This window comes from Elephantulus edwardii, unplaced genomic scaffold (assembly GCF_000299155.1).
Source record: "Elephantulus edwardii isolate Elephantulus edwardi_28Jun2011 unplaced genomic scaffold, EleEdw1.0 scaffold00024, whole genome shotgun sequence".
Taxonomy (NCBI): Eukaryota; Metazoa; Chordata; class Mammalia; order Macroscelidea; family Macroscelididae; genus Elephantulus; species Elephantulus edwardii.
This window is the reverse complement of record NW_006399774.1, coordinates 20,820,514-20,832,376: the sequence shown is the minus strand read 5'-3', so window position 1 is coordinate 20,832,376 and position 11,863 is coordinate 20,820,514. Positions and strand designations below refer to the sequence as shown.

The 11,863-nt window shown below is 43.5% G+C and overlaps 1 protein-coding gene across 1 annotated transcript in view; it reads left to right on the top strand.

Annotated features, from left to right (window-relative positions):
• PDE10A (phosphodiesterase 10A) overlaps positions 1–11,863 on the top strand; it is a 323,659-nt gene that overhangs the window by 210,126 nt on the left and 101,670 nt on the right. Inside the window, exons 4-5 of the mRNA XM_006882827.1 lie at positions 10,054–10,174; positions 11,368–11,417. Coding sequence (XP_006882889.1) covers positions 10,054–10,174; positions 11,368–11,417 — 171 coding nt within the window. The remainder of the gene's footprint in view (positions 1–10,053; positions 10,175–11,367; positions 11,418–11,863) is intronic.

Genomic DNA, 11,863 nt, shown 5'->3' with positions numbered 1-11,863 from the left:
CAGTGGCACTATGCACGGTTTATCCTTTTGTGACTGAGATACTTCACTCAGCATAATGTCCTCCAGGGTCACCGATTTTGAATAATATTGCATGAGTTCCTTGTTTTTCAATGCAGTGTAGTATTCCATTGTGTGAATATACCACAGCTTCTCTATCCATTCATTTGTTGATGGGCACTTACATTGTTTCCAGCTCCTTGCTATTGTGAAGAAAGCTGCGATAAACATGGGTGTACATATATCTGCTTGGGTGGCGGTTATGGTTTCTTTGGGGTATATTCCCAGTAGTGGAACAGGGTAAAAAGGGAAGCCACAGACTGGGAAAAAGTATTTGGTAACGACATGTCAGATGAGGGACTTATATCTAGAATTTATAAAATACTTGAGCACCACAAGATAAAGGTAAACAACCCAATTGAAAAATAGGCACGGGATATGTACAGACACTTCACCAAAGAAGACATTCAGATGGCCAACAAGCACATGAAGAAAATCCCTAGCTCTAAGAGAGATGGAAATCAAAACAACTATGAGAGATCATCTCACCCCAGTCAGAATAGCAAAATTTAACAGAAAGCAAGCAACAAATGCTGGCAAGGTTGTGGAGAAACTGGAATCCTTATTCACTGTTGGTGGGAGTGTAAAATGGTGCAACCACTGTGGAAGGTGGTGTGGCACTTTCTCAAAAAGCTGCAAATAGAGATACCATTTGATCCAGCAATTCCACTATGGGGAATATACCTCTTTCGTTCCTTTTGAATGGCTTTTTCCTTACTTTTTGTGTGCCTGTCCTTCAGTCACTGTTGTTCAGCATATCTCATATATTCTTGATTTGTTCCATTGATTAACATTGTGTCTTATTGGTCATGATATTCCGCTGAATGTGAGATGTACTCATGTTTGTAGCTGGCTCTTCTAAAGGGTTTTTTTATTTTCCTCAGCTTTATATGAGGATTTGGTTGACAGCTCTGGCCTTCTTTTGACTGATAGTATTTGGCTTCCCTGTCATCTCTTTCCGTAGGTCTGGTCGATTGGATTCTTGTGAAACCTGTTCAGTAAGCTCCACAGGTACAGTTACTATGGATGCTGTTAGAAAATGGTATTTCCAGTGAGTCGGTTCTTATTCTTACAGAATTCCCGCCTCTGGTCGCTGGTGTTTCTTGTGCTACCAAGGGGCTATTTGTTTTTCAACTACTGATCCTCATTTGTTTCCAGCTTTGCAGTCCAAGCACCATCAATTAACAGTGCGTCTGGATTGCATGTTTGATTAATCAAACTGACTGAAATGTAAATAATTTGCCTTGGAGTTTAATCTGAGCAGAGAACTTGTCAGAAATTCCTAGAGCTTTCTGTAAATTACAGATTACGTGAAAAGCAGAAGTATAAAAGAAAAGTTTGAGAAAGACAGAGAGAAAGGAAGTATGAGGAATGATGAGGGACAATGAACCTCAAGTCTCCTGTAAACGTTGAGGTGTGCGCTCGGAGCTGCGTGCTGCGTGTAAGCGGTGTCTGGTTGCTGTTCATGCATGGAATTAACTCGAAGATCTGGGAACATTTGATTTCCTGGCTAGAGCAGCTCAAGGCTTGCTTTCTGGACCCGGGGTTCTTATTATTCCGTTCATTATCATTGTGTCTGGTGGAGCGTGGTTTTCCCGTGGGGCTGTGTGTGGCTCTTTGCCTGGTTTCCAGCTGTGTCACGAATTCCCTGACACAGAGTTACAGGGATGCTGGAGGAAGTAGCGCACAGTCTCCTGGGAAACATGATTTTTGCTGGACAGAGCTTGACAGAGTCTTCAGTTTGACCACTTGACCCTCTCCCCTACCTAGACCTCCAGAACTCTTAAACAACGTTGTCTCTCCATGAAGACCATGCCTTTGAGAAGTCAGGTGTGTAGTCGTTGCACTAATACAAAGCAAACGTTGTGTCATATTCAGTTATTTCAGGCTCCTGTCACTGTGGAGCTGAGAATGAAGGTGGCAGTGTTCAGTTCGATACTAAGTTAGACAAGTTTGGCAGCACCCAGTTTATTCTACCTTACAATTATTTGGGACGCATACAAATGCTTTTTTTCTTTTCTTTTTTCTTCTAAGGATTTTGATGAAAGTTTGCATAGTGGGTTCGGCTCCCATTTGTAAGTTTATAAGGAATGATCGGTGACATTAGTTACAGCAGTCTGGTGGGCTCTTGTTTGCTCCATGTCAGGCCTCATGGCCCGTCACCACGGGTTCTTTGTTGGTCTTGCAGTCCCGTGCTGGTGGGTGGGAAGTGGAGTTCTGCTGTCCTTTCTTCCTTTTTTTTTCCTTAGTTTTTTATTTTATAGTGATTTATTTACAAAGTTTGAATACATTGTTTTCCACACCAGATCCTTCCCATTTCCTTCACACACCCCCACCCATCAAATTGTGCGACCCTCTAATGAACACCTCCCACCCCCGCCCATCCTCACACATCTGCTTCCACCCGCTCCCCCTTGTATCTGTATACGCATTCTACAATAATGGTTCTATACAGTATTTATCCTTATAGGACTGAGTTAGTTCACTCAGCATAATGCTCTCCAGGCCCTCCCAAGTTAGGTAGTGATTTACAGAATCATTGCTCCTGCATGCTGCATAGTATTCCATGGTATGAATGTACAATAATTTCTCAGTCCATTCGATTGTGATTGGACATCTGGATTGTTTCCAAGTTGTTGTGATGGTGAATAACGGAACTATGAATAGTTGTACACAAGTCTCCATTTGTGCCTCATTTTCTCGGGGTATATTCCCAGCAATGGAATAGCTGGGTCATACGGGATTTCTGTTCAGTTTAATGAGGAAACGCTAAACTGCCTTCTAGAGTGGTTGTACCATTTAACTGTCTCACCAACAATGTAGAAGAGTTCCTGTCATTCCACATCTGCTCCAACATTTATTACTTGCTGTCGTGTTAAATTTGCCTCTGCAACTGGAGTGAGATGGTATCTCATTGTGGTTTTGATTGCCATCTCTCTTATTGTCAGTGATTTTGAGCATCATCATGTGAGGAAGAGAACTGTTTAAAAGGGACATATGATTAGGTATTATTGTCATTACAGGAGTCCAGAATGAAGGCTGCACAGTGGAGTGGACTTGGGAGGGATTGTATAACAATGAAAGATTGATTGATTGATTTACTTTTCAAAGAGAAGAGCGAACTGGGTGGGGAGGGGTGGGCAGGGAGAAAAAGTGCAGCAATGAATGAGTGGAAGTGCAAAGTCTCTGTATACTTTCATTAAAATTAATAATAAATAATGCCATTAAAAAAACCCCAAAGCATACAAACAAAAAAACTAGCAAAATGATCAGCCATGTATTGGTTCTGATTTTACAGTACACAACAACGATATTCTTTATAACAAGGACTATGTTTTATTTAAATAGTCTTTGGCATAAAGCCTGAAAAAAGTGAATATATGAATAAAGAACCTTTCAATTAAAAAAAAAAGACATGGAAAGAATTTTCATAGAGGAAGATATTTGAATAGCCAGGAGGCACTGTCCTTTGTGTATGCAGCTTGGTACCACTCACTGGCAATCCTGGGGTGAGGGCATGCTAGGTCTAAGGAGTGTCTCAGGGCAGCTGCCCCAGGGAGGCCTCTGTCCTCACTTACTCTGGTTTGCCTGGCTTTTAGTGAAAACAGTGATGAGATTGGAACTTCTGGCCCGCATTTTTCTCACATGTATCCAGCATACGTGTTGTGACCCTGGCCACAGTCGTCAGCGTGGGTAGTCACCCCTGATCAGTTGTGGTGGTCCTGGGTACAGGTGAGGATTGTCACCTTGTCCTTCCTCTGCATTTTTGTGACCCTCTTGGTTGCTTTGCTCCTGTATGTAGCGCAGGAGGCCACCTGCAGGCTTTTGAACATCCTCCACTGCTTCCTGCTCTCGGGTGTGGAACGTGATGCTGCGAGCTTGCCACACATTTGATTGTCTACCCAGTTAGGCTACGGGTTTAAGCTTTCCAACCCAGAAATTCAGCCCTGGAAGGTATTTGGTCATGGCTGTGACATGTCATAGTTTGTGATTTACACATATTTAGATACTTCCAGGAACTCTGGTCAAATAGTGGTTAAAGCACAGAAGGTGAGTGGTTCAAATCCACCAGCTTCTCTATGGGGGGAAGATTTGCTGGCTGGCTTCTGTTAAGATTTACTCCCAGACCTTCATTTTTACTGTTGTACTGCGCTTTCTGCATCCACATTTAGTGTCACTTCCCAGTACCCAGAATAAATAAATAACAAGCCTGAGATCTATCATCTATCATATATCATATCTATCGATTTGTCTGTCAATCTATTTATCATTCTGTCTGTCTGTCTGTCTATCTATCTATCTATCTATCTATCTATCATCTTCTTAGAAATGTGAATCATACAGTATTTGTCTTTGTAAGCCTGGCTTCTTTGACTTCACATTGTGCTGTCCAAGTTCATCCACCTTGCAATCCCTTGTGGACCTCCCAGTGTTTGTTATGACCGTGTCGTGTCTCATGCGTGCATGTGCTACTGTTTGCTTATCCAGTCGTCTGCTGACGGATGCCTTGCCTGCTTCTGTTTCTTTGATTTATTTGCCTAAGGCAGCTTTGAATATAATTGTGCATATATCATTTGTGCCATTAATTTTTGGAGTGTAGGGTATATACCTGAGAGAGGAATGCTACATTCTGGGGAGTCCTGTTTCTGGGGTTTTGAGAGAATACTGTTCTGTATTCCCATAGTAAGAAGGGCCATTTTATAGACCCACAAGTAATGAAGAAGGCTTCCAATCTCTTCGTGGCCCTGCCAGGATTTTCTGGGCTTGTTTTCTTTTTAATGATCATCACCACTTTAGCCGTGGTGAAGTGGCCTCTCCTTCCGTTTGGCTTGCGTCTCTGGTGCCCAGGCTGGGCACACCTTGTGTGTGTGTTGCTGCCTGGATATGGTCTTTGGTGGCGTGTGCTTTGTTCATTCTGCAGTTGACTTGTTTGACATCTTGTCAGCGAGTTGTCAATTTTCTCTGTATTTTAGAGATCAGACTGGATAAATAATTTCTGAAATGGTTTTTAATTTTTATGAAGTCTCATTTACCAATTTTATCATGTTTTATTAATATTTTATATTTTTGTTACCTTATATAACAGAGTAGATCAACATTTGAAGCTTAATGAAAACAAAAATTAAAAATTCTAGATTATAAATTATTATGGAAAGTTAGTGTCGGGAGAAATTTTTAAGACTGCAATTGAAACAGCTGTTTTTTTCTTTTCCAAGGACAAAGTTGCATCCCAGAGGCATGAAATGTCGTGCTGAGCTGCCTGGGCCCCTGAGTGTTCGCTTGTAATCACTTGTGTCTGGCAGCCCGTGTAAAGAAGCTGGAGGGAAGCTGGCCATTGGCTTCAGCTCTAAGTGGTCATTTAAAAAAAAAATCTCTTTTCTGGTGGCCTCGTGGGAAGAAGCTGCAGTGCAATCACCGAGTCGTGTGGTTCGAATCCACCAGATGCTCTGCTGGAGAAGGAGGGGCAATCTCCGCCTGTACCAGTCAGATCCGATTTGATGGTACACACACACACACACTAAAAACTTTTAGAAATTTATTTTTTTCTCTACCACTTTTTTTAAAAAAATATTTATTAATGTTAATGAAAGTTTACAGAGACTTAGGGTTTCCAGTCATTCATTGTTGTACTTTTCTCCCTGCCCACTTCTCTCCCAATCACTCTTCTCCTTGAAAAGAAAAAGAAAAACCATTTCATTGTTATGCAATCTCTCCCCCCATGTTCATTCAACTAAGCATCCAATAAATTAGAAAATGGGGAAAAAAATTTTTTTAAAAAAGGCTCTTCCCAGAAGTATACTGTCACAAGAAGGAGTCCAACTTGCATATCTTATGAGAGTAAGCTCTGCTCTTCTCAGTGACAGAAAGCTCTCCTTCAGCTGCCTGAAATGCCCCGTGGCAGAAGGCAGGGCAGATGGGGACTGTGTGGGTTTACATTGAAGGGAAGCCTGGAGCTCGAACTTTGGAACATAGCAGAGGCTCCCGCATGGCCTTCCCACAGCCGCTGTCCCCTTAGCCCTGTCTGTCCTTGGGGTTCTTCAAGCTCAGAGGGGCTTTGTCCTCCAGGGTGTTAGAAAAAAAGCAAAAAACCAAAGCACACAGCAGAACTGGAGCAGCAGTTCTGCTTAGCGTTGAGGAAGGACGTTGGGTTCATTGCTGCAGAGCGGTTTATCTGGCCTCAGTCAAAGCTTTTGCAGTCCCTCGAGTATGAGCTTGTATGAGCTTGTTGACAGCTGCTGGGAGGCAGCGCCACCGGTGTGACCTCGGATGACGCCGTCGTGCTCCGGAGGCCTCGGACCTTGCCGTGTTCAGTGTTTGCACCGATTCCAGGTGCCACACTGAGGTCTGAGCAAGAAGGGGACCTGGGAGGCGTGTGGAGCGAGGGAACAGTGGGGAGTTGTGAATAGCCGCCAGGAAGAGGGAATTGTTAGTAGGATGCAGCCAGCTTGGGGCCAGGCCATGACTCAGCACGCTGTTGTTGTGGGGTGTCGTCTTGTGGAAGACGACTCCCAGTGACCGATGACCAGATCCCTGGCCTGACCCGTGCAGTCCTCACAATACCTGACACATGTCAGCCCAGTGCTGCAGTCATGGCCACGGTCGGGTGAGGACCATGCAGCAGGGCCAGCAAACCTGACAGAAGGACAGAAGGGACCTGGGACACACCAGCCTTGGCCCGAGCATCCCGTAAACCGGGTGATTGATGCCAGGGGCCAGAGAGCTGAGCAGCGCCCTGGACACCCTTCCAGAGCCGAGCTCACTAGGCTTCCGTCTCTGTGTTCTGTGGCTTCCAAGGGTCTGGATAGAGACCGTGAAGTCTTGACACTTTGACTTTATTTCGTGCAGGTCACTTTGGGGAACAGTCACTCAGCCAGGTAAACTGTTGAAGCCACTTTTAGCCACTACCAGGCAAAGCCAAACCCTTCGTTCAGTGCACCTCCGTAGATAAATGGAACCTGATCGAAACTTAAGTGTCTTCTGCCCAAAATAATCCCAAACCTGATTCACTGCCTTTGTGTTGGTTTTGAGTCCTAGCAACCTAGTAAAACAGAGCTGCCCCATGGAACTCCCAAGGGCACACGTCTGTCCCCACATGGAGGCTGTGGCTTCAAACGGACGGCTTCCATGTCAGCAGCTGAGAAGGTCACCCCCGGAGCTGCCAGGGCTTCTCTGGCGGGGATCCGCACCTTGAAATCGTTTCTCACTCTTCCTCAAATTTCTATAGATTAGCTAAATCCTGCGCTTTTTTTTTTTTTTGGGGGGGGGGTTGGTTTGATCCCTTCTGATGAGCCTGCCTCTAGTTTTTTCTTTCTGGAACATCTTGGTTTTTAGTCTGTTTTCATTTCAGAAGCAGAGAGAGGATGGGTGAAGCTAGATCTCAGGGAAGCTAGACAGACTTGAGGCTTTCACGGTATTCCTCCCTGGATTCTAGTTTCCGTCTGAGGGAGGAGTTCCGGTTTGGAACCAGAGCCCTCTCTGCAGAGGTGGACCCTGTCCACTGGCCGTCCCACTGGCCGGGCCTGACCTCTGGCTGCACAGTGATCATCGCCCATCACACTGTGCGTCTCCGTATCTTCTCTCTTTCACGTCCCCGTTGACTATGACCTGTCAGAAGAGAGCCTGGTAGAAGAGCACTTTCAATAGCTGACTTTCTAGTCGTCACCAGGCCTTTCTCTGAGGACATTTTTTAGTGGGCTTGAATCCTTTTGATTAGCAGCCAGACATTTTAATGGTTTGCACAACCCAGGGACCCCCAGGCTCTCCCAGCCAGAAGCAGGTTTCCTGAGGGCAGAGATTATGTTGACTGCTTTTTTGGCTGTCCTCTAGAACAATGTTTATGTGTCACAGTTAATATTTATAGACTTGCTGATGTATTGATTGGTTCATTCTTTCTTTCATTTCATGGATGTTTATTGACTACAGTTACCAAGGATAATGACGATGGCCTGTCAGTGGCCAGTTTGTGAGAGGCAACGAGGGTGGAGTTGGGGCACAAGCTGACCTTTCCCAGGCAGGCAGGCAGCGTGTGTTGTGGTGCGTGGGAGCACACGGCGTGAGGTGCTTGTCTTGTAGATGTCTCGAGGCACAGTGAGACGCTCCAGTCATTAGTTAAACTTTACAGCGCTTGCTGTTTGAGTTGCAGTGTGTTAGCATGAACTTGATGGGTGTGTGTGTGTGTGTGTGTGTGTGTGTGTGTGTGTGTGTAGGACAGATATAGAAAAGCAGGCTTGGAAGCAGGAGTTGTAAGGTGATTTTTCAGTGGAAATGACCTTAGAGTAACAGAGTTGAGCAGTGCAGATTCACTTATATGTGGGTATCTTTCAATAAATATATTTGACTTTTTTAAATTGACATTTTAATGAAAGTTTATAGAGAACTTGCATTTCCATTCATTCGTTGTTGCATATTTTCCTCCCTGCCAACCCCCAATTAACTTTTTTCTTTGGGAAAAAAAATTCTTTTATTGTTATATAGATTACCCCCTGCCCCGGACCACTTTACTATGCAGCTGTTATTCTGGACTCTTGTCATGCCAATAATACCTTATCATATATTTCTTTTATATAGTTCTCTCCGTCGTCTGTTTCAATGCTGTGTACATTATTTATCCCATCAGATGGACTGTGTACCTTAGAAAGAATTGAAAAAAATTAACAAAGATATGCCTCAGATGCGTGAAGACACTAGATTGTTTTGTATTTAATACCACAAAGTACACACAGATATAGAATAAGAAGTTCTTTATCAAGTGTGCATTCAAAAGGAAAATCAGCCACCAGGGATCTCTTTAAAGTGTTAAAGAGTAAATATAAAATTTAAGGTGAGCCCAATCCAAGCATGGCATCTTCAGTTGAACCATGAGTAAGACTGACAGAAGAATAATCTATGCCTCTGATGGTGCTGGAGGAGAGGACTGAATAGCCTCTGAACTGCCCAAAAGAACAAATGAGTGTGTCCTGGAGGAAATGCATCCGGATGTTCCTCAGAGGCCAGCAAGCGCCCTGACCGCGCTTCAGCTCACATTCTTACGGGCATGTTGACGGGAGGGGCTAGTCCTTGGACGAAGACATTCATCCTGATGGGAAAAGCAGAGGAAAACCCTCCGCAAGATGAACTGACCCGGTGACTGCAGCGATGGCCTCCTGTGGGGTGGACATTCCCACTTGACCGTCATGTAGGCTTGTGCGTCAGTCCTGACTCCTGCTAGTGCAGCTCTGAGTCATGCTCTGCAAGATAGGCTGGCCTGGTGGCAAGAGGCTGTGCTGCAATCCTGAAGGCACTCAGTTCAAGGCCAACAGCTGCTCCGTGGGAGAAGGATGGGCAGTCTCCTCCCCTGCGATTAACTGCCTCTGGGAACGCTCCAGAGGGTCACCTATGGGTCAGTTCTGACTTGATGGTGCACAACAACAGCAACAACCACAACCACCACCTCGTGGGCATGGGGGGCAGTGAGCCATGCACTGACATCGTGGGCGTGGGGGGCAGTGAGCCTTGCACTGACCTCATGGGTGTGGGGGGCAGTGATGCGTTGACCTTGTGGGTGTGAGGGGCAGTGATGCACTGACCTCGTGGGCGTGGGTGGCAGTGATGCGTTGTCCTCGTGGGCGTGGGGGGCAGTGATGTATTGACTTGTGGGCGTGGGGGGCAGTGAGCCATGCATTGAAGAGCTCTGTTTCTTTTACTGCAATGCATAGCTTCTCATCTCATTATTTTATTCTGTTAACAAATTTTATAGTATTCCTACTTATCAAGTTCCTAGATATTTATAAAAGTAGCTTATAATTTGTAGCATTTTAATAGAAATAAGCGTATAGATGCAAATAAGTAATAGAGATATGAATTTTAATCTATTTGCTTTTAACAATAGATGATAGCATTTAAAGCATATTCTATATATAAATGGCTGGCATATAAATTCATATTTGTTCATCATGAAGCTAAATAATTTTTATTTTATTAGGCTTAACTCTGCATCTTCTCCTTTTTTATTCACAGTACCAAGACACAAACATGCAGGGAGTTGTATATGAACTCAACAGTTACATCGAACAGCGTTTGGACGCTGGTGGGGACAACCAGCTTCTCCTGTATGAGCTGAGCACCATCATCAAAATAGGTAAGACTTAAAAAAATAAATAGGTAAGACTCCCATCCCCCGTCAGTGAGAAAAAGGAAGATTCCTTTATCCCACAGTAAAAAGAAAAAATCATTTACTCACTAATAAACGTACACTGAAAGAATGAATTATATTCCTAAATAATCTAATTTAAAATATATATTTATATAATGTCTAAATGCAATTATTGTGCTTTTTAATACTTAGCTATTTTAGAAGTATAGTTTTATTGAATTAATCACATCTGTAGAAGGCAATGTATTCATTTTTAAAGAAGAACAAGCCCTTTAAATTTCCGTGGGGCAGGTGAAACTTTATATAGTAGGTAAGAGATAAATTATTTCTGTTGCCAGGGTAAGTTAATTGGAAGCATGCACTTTGTTAAGACACTTTTAGAAAGATATCTTTTTCGGAAGTTTTATCTTATTTTGAGATTAAGAACTCATAGAACAAATGATAAAAAATTCATTTATCGTGTACTCCGCTGCACGCTGAGAACTTTTCTAAGTACATGCATTACTTTTCTTAATACGTGCGTCAGCTCACTCTTTCTTATTACAACCTCAGTAGGTACAAATGGCTGTGATCATAGTTTCGCTGTGAGAAAGAAAAGTTAGGTACCTTTCCCAAAGGCACACATATCAAAAGGATTTATTGTTCGAGTCACGGTCACTGTGGCTCATGGCGACCCACGGAAAGGGGTTAGGCAGGGCTTTGATGCCGGGCAGTCCCTCCAGGACTTACGCTCTGACCTGCTATTGTAATTGCCTTTCGGACAATCCTGAGGCAGCGTAAGGTGGACGAAATCGCTCTCCCCTCAGCGCCGACATGTACTCCTTAGACCATCCTTTTCCAGTTGATGCTAATATTAGTTATTAAGTAATGAAAACACTTTAAAAACTACAGTTAACAAATCTTAAAAATGTCATTTACATAGTACATGGGCTGCTCTATAAACTTATGAGGATGATGCATCTTAAATTTTGGACTAACTGGTAAAGACTGTCCAAAAACATGTTCATGATGTTACTGAAAAAGCCGCCAGTGACTTTGTTATGTTTGTCGCACACCATTCGTTATGTGGACCCTTCGGGTGAAGAGACTCATCTGTGAGGTCTCCCCCTGAAGATGCGTGCGTGTGTGCCGTGTTCTCCCACTGAGATGCGCTTCCTCTTTTTCTGTTCCTTTGGCAGCAACAAAAGCAGATGGATTCGCTCTGTACTTCCTCGGCGAGTGCAATAACGTAAGTGTCCACGTCAAGATCTCCGCGCTCCAGAGAACAGTAACACTGGAGGGGGATTGTTTTTATCTAGTTGGTTGGTTTGGGGTTGTGTCTTTTTTTTTTTTTTAATACACAGTTATATTACCAACAATCTAATAAATGCATCCTTTTTTTTTCTTTTTCTTCTTGTTTCTTTTAATTAATTTTTATAGACATTTACAGAGGTTTTGGATTTCCATTCATTCATTGCTGCACTTTTCTCTCTGCCCACCCCTCCCCACCAGTTTGCTCCCCTCTCTGAAAAGAAAAAGAAAAAAAATTTCTTCATTAGTATACAATTCCCCCATCCCTTTCCCCCCACCCCGAGTACACTTCTCTATGAAACCTTAATTCCTGATTCCTGTGCTAACCATAATACTCAATCATATATTACTTCTAATCTGTTCTTTCCCTCTTCTGTTTCAATA